The 14,911-nt window shown below is 40.3% G+C and overlaps 1 protein-coding gene across 5 annotated transcripts in view; it reads right to left on the bottom strand.

Annotated features, from left to right (window-relative positions):
* LOC127448277 (neuronal membrane glycoprotein M6-b-like) overlaps positions 1-14,911 on the bottom strand; it is a 60,731-nt gene that overhangs the window by 4,193 nt on the left and 41,627 nt on the right. For 4 of the 5 annotated variants that reach the window (XR_007898498.1, XM_051710693.1, XM_051710695.1 and 1 more), the window contains exons 2-6: positions 14,718-14,904; positions 13,334-13,490; positions 11,156-11,324; positions 8,886-8,959; positions 8,462-8,527 (exon numbers count right to left, since the gene is read on the bottom strand). Coding sequence is in view for 4 of the 5 variants with exons in the window: in XM_051710693.1 (XP_051566653.1) it covers positions 8,462-8,527; positions 8,886-8,959; positions 11,156-11,324; positions 13,334-13,490; positions 14,718-14,904 (653 nt within the window). In the remaining variant the exon portion in view is untranslated. Of the gene's footprint in view, positions 1-2,319; positions 4,079-8,461; positions 8,528-8,885; positions 8,960-11,155; positions 11,325-13,333; positions 13,491-14,717; positions 14,905-14,911 lie in introns of those variants that run through there. The other variant, XM_051710694.1, reaches the window with a different exon arrangement.

Genomic DNA, 14,911 nt, shown 5'->3' on the forward strand with positions numbered 1-14,911 from the left:
AATACTTTTTGTCACCACTGTACATGAATTCACCCTATATGAGAGACAGACGCAAACGTGTTTCAACAAGATACAAGATACTACACCTACTGTAACTATATATCAATACAGTACACATACTTCAATATACAAACTAATTAATATTATTAGAATTACTGACACAGAGGAATGGGATGTATTAACAGGGTTGAGGGATGCGAGCCAACAGAAGGATGTGAATTTGACGGCAAGCAGAGCAAAGCAAGTTTGAAATGATGGTTAGTAATGAAAACACACAGCACAACACAAACCGTTCTCAGAAATGAAAAATCCCTCTTTTCAAACCTTTGTGAAATGCTCAAAATGATAATAAAGACCAAGAAAGATCTTTTGTACACAAGAAGTATGTTTATTTTTCTTACAAAGGAAGAGAAACAAAACTACAGTCATCAAAATCTTCAGAAATGATTAAATAACAATGGAAATATTTGAAGAAATTAGGAAAAATTAGGCACGCGATCCGTGTTAATTCAATTTTGTTGGATTTTAGAGGTAATATCTGAATAACTAATTGTGAAGGAATTGTCTTACTGAGCATTGTTGTCTTATTTTCAAGCAAAAATATCAAAAAACAAGAAAAACGACTGGAGAAGAAAAATGGCATATGATATTAAGTTCTGTTTTCAGAGAAATCTAACCAAATTTGGTGGGTTTTGTGCTTATAACAAGAAAAAACTATTTGCTAATGATGGAAGAAAAATAAACTTGTTTTCCCTTTGAATCGAGGTTTTTTTCTTGCCCCATTGGCAAATAGTGCTTTCTTGTTATAAGCACAAACGTTCCTTAATATTGACGTAATTTTGTTGATTTCTCTGACAACAAGACTTACTATCTTATATTTTGATTCTTAAGTAAATGTATCTTGTTTTGAGAATGTTTAGATATTTTTACTGGAAAAACACACACACAAAAAAACCCCATTAAAAAGATGTTTTTGCAGCATATAAGCAGAATCACATCCAAGAACAACATTAGAGAAAATCTATACACAGTTGGAAAATGATTATGCACATTAACCAGATATTAAACTGCCAATGGCCTAAACATAACTTATTCAATGTCCACACTGATATGTTTCAGATGAAAAAGCATTATAGCCCCTCGTCCACACTGGAACGACATTTTCCTCCATAGAAACCGGAGACACTCTCTTGCACCGCATAGTTTGGAAAATGATAACGTTAGGAAATTAGTCTATAACCGAAAAGTGACCTAAAGACCAAAGTACACTTCGGTTTACGTGCCGGTACATCTCACGTGTAGCGCGAGTGACGCACATTTTGTAATCAGTACAGTTAGTGCGGACTGTCCGCGAGCAGTCCAGTTTTTCTAAGCATGCGGATGCGACGTCTTTGCACATAGCCGGTGCATTCGCCTGCAGTTGACTGTGCTCATAGAGTATCGCAAAGCAGTTGAAGTGTGCAAGTGTCGAACGTGTCTATATGGGCTTGCCGTCCAAAAAAAAAAAAAATCCTTTACAAGATTGAGCATTCGGAAAAACGAAGTATACCTGAGCCTGAACTGAACTGTTTATTACGGTTTATGGTTGCCAAGAATCGTAATAAGTCGCATTAATACCGATCGCTGGGTTGTTTGTTCAACAACACTCATCTAATCTGAATTTAAAGTTTTTATATTATTTCTTTATTTCATTGCCTGAATTACTAAGACAAACCAAAAACTCCTTTTTAAGTGAATACCTTAATGAAAGAAAAGTTTAAAATCTATCAGCAGTCTCAGGCGTGTGGCACAAACCTGTGCGTGGTCACTTTTGTAAATGTTTATCTTCATTTTCCTGGTAAGTTATTTTGAAATGTTTTGAATTACCTTTAAAATATGTACAGTACGTTAGTGTGCTTTGATGTGTTTATTAATGGTGAATCAGACTAATCAGATTAATTATGAATTAAATCTGGTCTTGTGGACGCAACTTTTTTTGACTACAAGACTAAATATGTTTGTGGATCAAAAACAGAAAACATCCATTTATTTATTTTTCATTTCACCCTATACAGTGACAGCAATTATTAACACATTGTTATTCACTTTTTACTTACATTTAGAAGTTAATTTAGATCGAATAAAAGGGCTTAAAAGAACCTCACTACTATACATATTATTTCAATTATATTTATGTCAGCAATGTATCCATTTTAATCGAGCATCGGATAACAGAAACAACTAGGTTAGTCATCTGTATACTGGCATCATGTTACTGAACACTTAATTAAGATTCATAATACTGGATGCAAATGCATGACAAAAAAGCGTAAAGAAGTGTAAAGGATAAAATATGATAAAAACACTGGACGGCTTCACTGGCACTTGTTGAATTGGTACATTTCTAAAAAAAAAAAAAAATGTTTTATTGTTTTCCTTAATAAAGCACAACAGTCAGATTCCGTAAGAAAAAATACATTCACTTACTCCACAGCAAACAATGTTTTACATAATGGCATAAAAACCTTTGAAGACCGACCTACCGTGAGCTCTGAGATTGTGACGAGGAGGAGGGCGGGGCCGGGCCGTGACTACGCACGCCTGGCCCCCAATCGTGCTAATCAGACGAGGAGAGGGATAAGCGCAGCGGAATGCGGCAGTTTGAGAGAGCCACACGCAGCTGCCATGTGTGCGTTTTGTTTCGTTTTGTTTCATTAAATATTACTTTGACTGTTCAGCCGGTTCCCGCCTCCTCCTCGCTCATTTTAATCTTCTTACATTGGTGCCGAAACCCGGAAAGGAGGAGGGATGCGCTGTCTTGGAGTCCTCGTCACTGCCGTCCGCTCAAAAGAGCAGCCGTGGCTGTCCGCCAGGGGACAGAGTCGCTGCCGGCCGCCTGGACACGGAGGAACGTCTGCCGTCCGCGAGGGGAGGAGGGGCTCACTGCCGGCCACCTGGAGTGGTGGAGCCGCTGCCAGGGGCGGAGGAGTTCCCTACCGGCCGCTAGAGCGTTCCATCCGCTAGGGATCGGAGGACATGCTCCGGTCCAGAGGATGGAGGAGTGATTGAGGACCAGGCGATGGACGTTTTTTTTCTCTCTCTCCTCTCTCTCTCTCACTGTCGTTCCACTTTGCCCTTTCCCTCTCCTCTCCCCATGTCCCCCTCCCCAGCCCTAGAGAGGCGGGGCCAGACGGGGGGGGTAGTAATGTACGTCATGTGAATGTACGTCATGCCGGGGGTTCCCCAGCCTGAGGCAAAGGAGGGAGGGGTGTGATGAGGATGAGGGCGGGGCCGGGCCATGACTACGCACACCTGGCCCCCAATTGGGCTAAGGAGAGGGATAAGTGCAGCGGGATGCGGCAGTTCGAGAGAGAGAGAGCCACATGCATCTGCCATGTTTGCGTTTTGTGCCTTTTTGTTTCATTAAATATTACTTTGACTGTTCAGCCGATTCCCGCCTCCTCCTTGCCCATTTTAACCTTGATAATATACAGAATGCTTCTGACAAAGTCAATGTGATGGCATTTTATACTTTACTTTTGTGACTATTATGCAATAGGTTTTATTGTACCATTAGAATGAGATGTTCCCCCATAAAAGAAGTGCACATTTTTTACTTTTTCTTTATTCTGATTTTCAGATACTTTTTTGCTTCGAATCAAAGTTTGTGATGTTAAGATTCACCTCAGAGCCGGTAGGATTGGTTCATGTTCTGAAATTCCTATGGAGAAAATGAATGGAAAAAAACACTGTTGTGCTATTTACCGACACTGACTGATAATAATCCTGTAGCCCAACTTCAGAGAGGAATTTAAAGAGGCTTACCCTCAAAATTAGTGGTTAAGCAAAAAAAAGTCTTGCCCCTGATAAACATGTTTACAGCCACAGACAAGCGCAGCACCTGCATCAAAAACGCTACATCTGTGTACAATCCTAGATTTACACATTACATGTCAAAAGTGTCATTAAGCATGTATTGTCAGTGGCTGCTCATTCTAAGCAACTTCATGCAAAAATATTAAAATTTAGTGCAGCAGTCCTCCCGACTCTTAAACTTCAAAACAGCAAAGTTATATGTGGTAGCCATCATGTAGATGAGCTGGTGGAAGAGAAAACAAGGAATGAGACATCATGGTGGACTGGTAAACTTGTAGTGTTATAGTGACAGTTAACTCTAAATTAAATGTTTTGGTCCAGATATTCAAACTGAAATTCAGCATTCAGCCACAGTAACTTAGATGGCCTTTTTTGTGTTTGTTGGATAAATTAATACCCAGATTTTCCCTTCATGGATCAGGGAAGTATAGGGCTGTCAAAAGTACTGGTACTTCAATACCAAGTCGATACTAAAATAAAAAAGCTATCACGATACCAGTGTTTCTGCAGTAACGGTAGTACCGAACAGACTTATTTCGATACCCGCACGCTGTCTGACTGACACACGACTGCTCTCAAAATACTTGCACATGAATCTGACACATTTGGGGAAAAAATAATGCACAGTTAATCTAATTGAATAACCGTGATATGTCCTAATGTGACAATTAAGTCACAAAAGGATGCAATTTATTAAATAAATATATACAGTCTGCATTTCATATGCTGAAATCACTGCATTAAAAGGATCATGCACGCAGAGTGTGTTGTAACAGATGACAGAACAGAGCGCTCATTCACTGTGAAGCACATAGTGCATGCGGAGTATGTTTATATATTTAACACTGGGCGATTTAAACAACTGCTTATCCAGAGGTGTGAAGCAACCGTCAAAAACACACACAAACTGAAAAGCCTTCACGTCAAATAAAAAAAAAATCTTGATTCAACTTGTGACAGAAATATGTTAAAACTGTTTGTTACACAGCGCGCTGGAATACTTGATTCTGATTGGTCAATGGCGCCATCTAGCAGACTGATATATTTCACAGTAACAACCGCACATCCATGTATCAGATCGATCATCCGGGTGTTTGCTAGTCATCTTTCCTGCTTCTCAGCTCACTGTGCGATCTCAGCAAGTAAGCTAATAAAATAATTTCAATTTATATCAATGTTTCATGTGCGTTTATTTACAGTCAGAAGTTTACATACACCTTAGCCAAATACATTTAAACTCAGTTTTTCACAATTCCTGACATTTAATCATAGAAAACATTCCCTGTTGTAGTCCTCCTTGCTCGCACACGCTTTTTCAGTTCTGCCCACAAATATTAGACTGAGGTCAGAGCTTTGTGATGGCCACTTCAATACCTTGACTTTGTTGTCTTTAAGCCATTTTGCCACAACTTTGGAGGTATGCTTGGGGTCATTGTCCATTTGGAAGACCCATTTGCGACCGAGCTTTAACTTTCTGGCTGATGTCCTGAGATGTTGCTTCAATATATCCACATTATTTTCCTTCCTCATGATGCCATCTATTTTGTGAAGTGCACCAGTCCCTCCTGCAGTAAAGCACCCCCACAACATGATGCTGCCACCCCCATGCTTCACGGTTGGTATGGTGTTCTTCAGCTTGCAAGCCTCGCCCTTTTCCTCCAAACATAATGATGGTCATTATGGCCAAACAGTTCAATTTTTGTTTCATCAGACCAGAGGACATTTCTCCAGAAAGTAAGATCATTGTCCCTATGTGCACTTGCAAACTGTAGTCTGGATGTTTTATGGCGGTTTTGGAGCAGTGGCTTCTTCCTTGCTGAGCAGCCTTTCAGGTTATGTCGATATAGGACTCGTTTTACTGTGGATATAGATACTTGTCTACCTGTTTCCTCCAGCATCTTCACAAGGTCCTTTGCTGCTGTTCTGGGATTGATTTGTACTTTTCGCACCAAACTACGTTCATCTCTAGGAGACAGAATGCATCTCCTTCCTGAGCGGTATGATGGCTGTGTGGTCCCATGGTGTTTATACTTGCGTACTATTGTTTGTACAGATGAACGTGGTACCTTCAGGTGTTTGGAAATTGCTCCCAAGAATGAACCAGACTTGTGGAGGTCCACAATGTTTTTCTGAGGTCTTGGCTGATTTCTTTTGATTTTCCCATGATGTCAAGCAAAGAGGCACTGAGTTTGAAGGTAGGCCTTAAAATACATCCACAGGTACACCTCCAATTCAGTACACCTCCTATCAGAAGCTAATTGGCTAATTGCCTAAAGGTTGACATAATTTTCTGGAATTTTCCAAGCTGTTTAAAGGCACAGTTAACTTAGTGTATGTACACTTTTGACCCACTGGAATTGTGATATAGTCAATTAAAAGTGAAACAATCTGTCTGTAAACAAATGTTGGAAAAATGACTCGTGTCATGCACAAAGTAGATGTCCTAAACGACTTGCCAAATCTATAGTTTGCTAATATGAAATCTGTGGAGTGTTTAAAAAAATGAGTTTTAATGACTTCAACCTAAGTGTATGTACACTTCTGACTTCAACTGTATTTACTGGTAAATAGTCTTTTAAATAGCTGGACAATGAGCAGTCAGACGTTCATTAATTACAAAATAAACACCAACAGAACTCCAACGCAAACCACAGATGGCTTTCAGCTGCTCAGTGATTTATTTATTTTCAAATAATTACACAATTTCAACTCAAATCAATGTTGCATGTCCATTTTTGTATTTATTTATTTGGCAAGTAGTCTTGTAATAGGCTGAATATTAAGGAGTCAGACGGTCATTTTCACAAAATAAACATCAACAGAACTAACCAGAGTTGGATTTCAGCTGTTCAGAGATTTATTTCTTCTCACATAATTACATCATTTCAACGCAAATCAATATTTTACGTCCATGTATTTATTTATTTGGTTAGTAGTTGTGTAATAAGCAGGACTGTGCATTATCTCTTACATAGTATAATGTAATATAAACTAAAATGTACAGTCACAATAATGGGAGGGGGAAAACGAAGGAAACATGCAGTTGTTTTAATTTGTGTTCAATAGCATATTATCTATTTTTTTGTGCTATTGAAATTGGCAACGAGAAATGTGAAATTTTGTTGGCATTCGTACCGACTAATGTTTTTGGTATCGTGACAACCCTAATGAAGTACAGTACTGTGCAAAAGTTTTAGGCACATAAGATGCTTCACAAAAACATTTGTCTTAAGATGGTTATTTATATTTTCAGCTTTAGTGTGTTAATAGGAAATATAAATGTTAGACTCCCAAACATTACTTTTGCAAATAGAAAAGATTAGAATAGAACAGGGTTGTCAAACTCGGTTCCTGGAGCGCCACAGTCCAGCAGAGTTTAGCTCCAACCCTAATTAAACACACCTGAAGCAGCTAATCAAGGTCTTCAGGAGTGCTTGAAGATTACAAGGAGGCTTTTTGGAGCAGGGCTGGAACTAAACTCTGCAGGGATGCGGCCCTCCAGGAACTGAGTTTGACACTCCTGGAATAGAAGAACAGGGAGCCCTGCAACAGATGTTACGGCCCCCACGGAGCCCCCACTGAACATCGTGTCAGTCTGAGATTACATAAAGAGACAGAAGCAACTGAGACAGACTGAAATAGATAGAAGAACTGTGGCGAATTCTTCAAGAAGCTTGGAACATCCTATCTGCCAACAACCAAGAAAAACTGTGTCCAGGTGTGTCTAGGAGAATTGGGGCAGTTTTAAAGGCAAAGGTGGCCACGCCAAATATTGATTTAGCTTTTTTTATATTTACTGGACTTGTTATGACATTAAGTGATAAATGAAAACTATCTATGTCATTATTTTTGAAGATATCCTCACTATGCAACATTTTTCACAAGTGCCTAAAACTTTTGCACAGTACTGTATATTAGTCTATATTGAGTCCTGTGAGTTGATTTTTACAAATCTAATGATTTCATTGCAAACATGCAGCAGAACTGATGAAATACACACAAGTTTCCACTCTGCTAATGCTGTCATCACACTAGCCGATTTTCAGCAAATTTTCATGAGCTTCTCCTGACATTGTTTTTCTACAGTTCTTCTACACTTAAATTACTCAAAGTAATTAAGTGAAAGGTCTGTGTTCATTGAATGTAAAAATAAAAAATTCTCACTTGATTAACTCGTGAACAAACGTTCTAGGGCAATCCACGAAGGAACAAATACACATTCAATCTGTATTCTAATCAAATTGTAATTCTAATTCAAGGTGCATGGTGCGCATGTTCTTGTTTTAGAGACAAAGTCATCCGTCTCCCCTCTAATGTTCCTAATCGATAAGTGTGTTGAACCTCAGAGAGAAGAGGGTGAGATTTCAGCTGAATACAGTTGGTAGGTTTGACTCCCCTGACCAAAATCACATTGTTCGGCTAGTGAGATGCCAGCTTTAGCAAGCCATTAGATGTGGGCTATTTGAAGCACATGGTTTGCAGTAGATGGCTCTGGGAATGAAGGGAGGGGTGATTCTCAGGGAAACAACAAAATAAAGAGGGAGAGGAGCAAACACCTCAAATCTGACCATATGAGACCCTTATGAAGAAAGAGATATGATCTTACCAGAGCGATGACTGTAGCTCCGGCTCCAGCACAGGCGACAATATACAGATGATACGACAGATAGAACTGCAAAACAACAACCAGAAATGCTGTTTAAAGAGATATTTTCACTGTTGTAAAAATATTTATCACCAGCATTCATGGCATAATATTGGGTACCACAGGAAAAAGCTGACTTGTCACTAGTCTTATGTTAACACATATAATGTTTAGGACTTGCATTCTAACTTTTAAAACAGTGTGTATTTCAATGTTTATTGTCCAGCCCCATGTAACATTCATTTAAGCTGTGGTCACATCCTCTCCCATTACTGTATGTTAAGACTCTATAAATCTGTTTGTACTTAAATCTATGCATTTGACTAAATCTGAAACAACATTTTGTGAACTTTGGTAAATCCATGCATGGAAACAGTTGGCATACCTCACTGGAGTTGCAAATCTCTCCTAGATTTGAGCCACAAGCTTTGCCTGGTGTTGCATTCCATGGAATAATCCCTGTATCCCGATACAAATGAGAGTTCCACAGTTACCGTAAATGCTTTTATTTCTGAAATAATCACGCATTTCATAAATAAACTAATTCTTGAGATAAGGGACAAAACATGTCCTTTATAAATACCATCTTTACGTTAAAAATGAAGAAATTCGTAATAATAAAAATACAAAAATAATTTAATTTAAAATTCATTACTTATATATATATATATACATATATATATATAAAAATTTCTCCCAATTTGGAATGCCCAATTCCCAATGCGCTCTAAGTCCTCATGGTGGCGTAGTGACTCGCCTCAATCCGGGTGGATGAGGACGAATCTCAGTTGAGACCGTCAATCTGTGCATCTTATCACGTGGCTTGTTGAACGCGTTACCGCGGCTTCAAACTATTCTCCGCGACATCCACGCACAACTAAACTTTGTTGCCTTTTTAAACACTTTTTTTTTTTTTTTTGACAGTTTAACATTGTGACCACTTGCTGAGGACAGTTTAAATTACATGTGCTTCCAAGTATAAAGCATGCATTTTAAATAATGAGAGGGCCTGGGTAGCTCAGTGGTAAAGACGCTGGCTATCACCCCTGGAGTTCGCTAGTTCGAATCCCAGGGCGTGCTGAGTGATTCCAGCCAGGTCTCCTAAGCAACCAAATTGGCCCGGTTGCTAGGGAGGGTAGAGTCACATGGGGTAATAATGTGGTTCGTTCTCGGTGGGGCACATGGTGAGTTGTGCGTGGTTGCTGCGGTGGATGGCGTGAAGCCTCCACACACGCTATGTCTCCGTGGCAATGCACTCAAAAAGCCACGTGATAAGATGCACGGATTGATGGTCTCAGCCACCACGATTGAGGTGAATCACTATGCCACCACAAGGACTTAAAAGCACATTGGGAATTGGGCATTCCAAAATTGGGAGAAAAAAATAAATAACTATATAATACTAAGCTATAGAAAGTCAGACTTTTTTCATCAAATAGTTTATGATGTGTAATATAGTGTATAGAATAGTGTTGTTTATTCATGATTTTGAGATGTTATAGACATTACAGCTGAATCATTCATTGTGATTCAAAGTAATGTCCAGCATCGTCCAATCACTGTCAACCATGTTAAAATAAAATGATACATTATAAATTCTGAATCTATGTAGTGATTATCATTGTCACATGTCTGTCAAACATGTTGAGTGATCCAAACATCATCTGCAGCCTGAAACTGAACTTTTGATCAGATTTTAGGAGTGAATGCACTTAACTGCATAGAGAGCTATAGGATGCTCCCTTGCTCCCTATTTAGTGAATGACTTAACCTCCAGTGTGCTGTCTGGTCTCAGAACAGTTCCAAATGCACCTTATTTTCATTCTAACTCCACATGAAGCAAAAAAGAAAAGATTCTCAATGTGATAATGCACAGGATTTTTTATGAAAAACTAGCGCTATTTTCCACTATAGTGGTCATTGTGTTTAACAGCGTGCCGTTTTGCGATAAATGAACTGAGATCAGTCAGTTTAAAAGAAATTAAATTACGCATAGTGTATAGCAAAGACAAAACGTAATGTCCATGCAGAAGGACGCAGAGTCATATGAGGTTTATGCATAGAAGATGGACTTTACAATATGACCAACTCTTAACTGGTGGTTTATAATTTGCTAACAAATTAGAAGTGTTCCGCTTTCATAACCTATTTTATTGTACACCATAATGTCAAACGTTTCAGATCAGAAAGTTCTCGAGTAGAAAACATATTGTTACATTTACAGACCAAATCTATTTCAAGTATAAAGCTTTGAAAGCACAGAATTTATCAGTTGTAAACAAATGTTTGTTGTGATTTCACATACAACTTCATAAAACAGCAGATGCTCCAGATTTAAATGAGCCCAAATACAATGTGATATGATGCATAGCTCTTGAGATAATCTTGGAGAAAATGTGAAGCTCCCTCATATATCTTTTTACTCATCCTAGGTGACGGTCTTTTGTTAAAAAAGCAGACAAATCACAGCTATTGTTGTCTGCGTAGATGCAACCTGCAATTACAGTTTTGGAGAGATGCACATCAGGCTACGATGTAGGTTTGACACAAAAGTATAAAACGGCGTTAAACATACAGTTATTTGAAGTATTTTTAGGCACGAAATGAAGCTTGGCTTATTGGTCAGTTATATAATTCAGCTGAAAGACTTCTTACCGTATTGACGCACATCCACACAGATTGTCTCGATGGACGTGAGGTTGGCCACCGGTGAGCGCATGGCAACGCAAGTTGACCACATGTTGTAGAAGAGGAACACAGGAACCGCAGAGAAGCCGAACACCCCCAGCCATGCAATGCCCAGGATGTAAGTGAGGAACACAAACTGAGAAAAACAAAACATCTTAGCATCTTAGTAGAAGATATTTCATGCTTTTCTTGTCAAAATATTTCCATTGATCATGCATTTAATGATGTCATCAAGAGCAAATCAATGCAAAACTGGTTAGGACATCTGTATTGAATATAGTGTATTTATTATGAAAACACTATATGGCCAAATGTTTATGAACACCGAACACCTGTTCTGTTTGAGCTTTCCACCAGATGTTGAACATGGCTATATACAGTCATTATTAAAACACTGCTGAAATAGTCAGCCCCATTAATTAGTAGGGGGTGTTCATATACTTTTCAGCTACAGTGCATCCGGAAAGTATTCTCAGCGCTTCACTTTTTCCACATTTTGTTATGTTACAGCCTTATTCCAAAATGGATTAAATTCATTATTTTCCTCAAAATTCTACAAACAATACCCCATAATGACAACGTGAAAGAAGTTTGTTTGAAATCTTTGCAAATTTATTTTAAAAAAAAAAAAAAAAAAATCACATGTACATAAGTATTCACAGCCTTTGCTCAATACTTTGTTGAAGCACCTTTGGCACCAATTACAGCCTCAAGTCTTTTTGAGTATGATGCTACAAGCTTGGCACACCTATTTTTGGGCAGTTTCTCCCATTCTTCTTTGCAGGACCTCTCAAGCTCCATCAGGTTGGATGGGGAGCGTCGGTGCACAGCCATTTTCAGATCTCTCCAGAGATGTTCAATCGGGTTCAAGTCTGGGCTCTGGCTGGGCCACTCAAGGACATTCACAGAGTTGTCCCGGAGCCACTCATTTGCTGTCTTGGCTGTGTGCTTAGGGTCGTTGTCCTGTTGGAAGATGAACCTTCGCCCCAGTCTGAGGTCCAGAGCGCTCTGGAGCAGGTTTTCATCAAGGATGTCTCTGTACATTGCTGCATTCATCTTTCCCTCGATCCTGACTAGTCTCCCAGTTCCTGCCACTGAAAAACATCCCCACAGCATGATGCTGCCACCACCATGCTTCACTGTAGGGATGGTATTGGCCAGGTGATGAGCGGTGCCTGGTTTCCTCCAGACATGACGCTTGCCATTCAGGCCAAAGAGTTCAATCTTTGTTTCTCATGGTCTGAGAGTCCTTCGGGTGCCTTTTGGTAAACTCCAGGCGGGCTGTCATGTGCCTTTTACTGAGGAGTGGCTTCCGTCTGGCCACTCTACCATACAGGCCTGATTGGTGAAGTGCTGCAGAGATGGTTGTTCTTCTGGAAGGTTCTCCTCTCTCCACAGAGAAACGCTGGAGCTCTGTCAGAGTGACCATCGGGTTCTTGGTCACCTCCCTGACTAAGGCCCTTCTCCCCCAATCGTTCAGTTTGGCCAGGCGGCCAGCTCAAGGAAGAGTCCTGGTGGTTCCAAACTTCTTCCGTTTATGGATGATGGAGGCCACTGTGCCCATTGGGACCTTCAATGCTGCAGAAATGTTTCTGTACCCTTCCCCAGATCTGTGCCTCGATACAATCCTGTCTCGGAGGTCTACAGACAATTCCTTGGACTTCATGGCTTGGTTTGTGCTCTGACATGCACTGTTAACTGTGGGACCTTATATAGACAGGTGTGTGCCTTTACAAATCATGTCCAATCAACTGAATTTATCACAGGTGGACTCCAATCAAGTTGTAGAAACATCTCAAGGATGATCAGTGGAAACAGGATGCACCTGAGCTCAATTTTGAGTGTCATGGCAAAGGCTGTGAATACTCATGTACATGTGATTTTTTTCGTTTTTTATTTGTAATAAATTTGCAAAGATTTCAAACAAACTTCTTTCACGTTGTCATTATGGGGTATTGTTTGTAGAATTTTGAGGAAAATAATGAATTTAATCCATTTTGGAATAAGGCTGTAACATAACAAAATGTGGAAAAAATGAAGTGCTGTGAATACTTTCCGGATGCACTGTATGTAGTGTAGCTTCAACAATGTTGCCGACAGTGGAACTGTGCATTATTTCGCGATACAGTCACAGTCATGTTGTACCATTCCGCTGATGCAGCGTCCACAAATAGTGGTCTTGAATTCACTGTGGAGCTCCTTCACAGCACTGGTGGTGTAAAATCCCTCTGCGAGCAGAATTATCCCGTACAGGAAGAAGAAAGAGGCGATACCGTATATAACGTACTGCATAAGCTGGATTCTGGAAAGAAAGCAGACAGACAAGAATTCACAGCTGTTATTGCTCATGTGTGTTTACTTCCTGTCCAAACCATCTGGACAGGGCTCTTCACAAAATCAAGTGTTTCGCCATACGCCTCCAAAACCTTTTCACGAGTGTGTGTTAGTGCAAGGTGATTAATATCATTAACCTCTGCTCTGAAGGAAGAAGTGCTGTTTGAGAACACCTCATCATGGCATGTGACTTTAATTACAGTCTCAAGATGGTGAATAGAACAAATGTGTTGCGCAGATGAATTATCAACACATGTGAGAAGCTTTGAGTGAATGCAAAACAAATGGGACTGAAAGTCGAGACTTGCAGCCTGATAACAGGCGAATTTGTCATTCTAAAGGCCTGTTCACACCAAATCCGTTTTTTCGGTGCGACTGTTCAAACAATCCAAACGAGCTTTTGTGCAGGAACAGGGGATTCCTATGTGAGTGGTCCAATTTTTTTTTTCCTTCAGACTGTGATGAAAACTGACTGACTGATGAGATATGAGCCATTTTGTAATTTTCCCAGAGCCGCGTTGGTGGCGCTAATCAACTGGCAAACACCGGCATTGGACGTGCAGCTGATACACCCCCCCAAAAATGATATACTTAAAAATAAATAGTTGCAGTTCATGAACCCTTTGTAATGCAAGCAAAAACCTGTTCTGTTTTTGAAAGTCTGCTTATTAATGTATGTGTTTGTATTTTTTATCCCCTTTTTTTTTTTTCTCCCAATTTGGAATGCCCAATTCCCACTACTTAGTAGGTCCTCGTGGTGGCGCGGTTACTCACCTCAATCTGGGTGGCGGAGGACAAGTCTCAGTTGCCTCCGCTTCTGAGACCGTCAATCCGTGCATCTTATCACGTGACTCATTGTGCATGACACCGCGGAGACTCACAGCATGTGGAGGCTCATGCTACTCTCCACGATCCATGCACAACTTGCCACACGCCCCATTGAGAGCAAGAACCACTAATTGTGACCATGAGGAGATTACCCCATGTGACTCTACCCTCCCTAGCAACCGGGCCGATTTGGTTGCTTAGGAGACCTGACTGGAGTCACTCAGCACACCCTGGATTCAAACTCGGGACTCGAGGGGTGATAGTCAGCGTCAATACTCGCTGAGCATCCATTTCACTGTGTATTGTTGTGTTAATTGCTCCATGGATATCCACACACAGACACGTCAACAGGTTCTTTAACACTCACATGTCAGTAAGCATGGCGTGATCCGTGGCGACCTTAGAGAAGTGGTTCTCCAGGATGGAGAGCGTGCCCATCAGGGCAACATGCCCGCAGCCGCAAAAGAGCGCCACACCTGAGAAGCACAGGATGGTGGCCAGCAGTGACGCGTACGGCACGCCGCCAAGACATTTAATGCAGCATTCAAAACAACCTGCAGA

Source organism: Myxocyprinus asiaticus, chromosome 11 (assembly GCF_019703515.2).
Source record: "Myxocyprinus asiaticus isolate MX2 ecotype Aquarium Trade chromosome 11, UBuf_Myxa_2, whole genome shotgun sequence".
NCBI classification, from domain to species: domain Eukaryota; kingdom Metazoa; phylum Chordata; class Actinopteri; order Cypriniformes; family Catostomidae; genus Myxocyprinus; species Myxocyprinus asiaticus.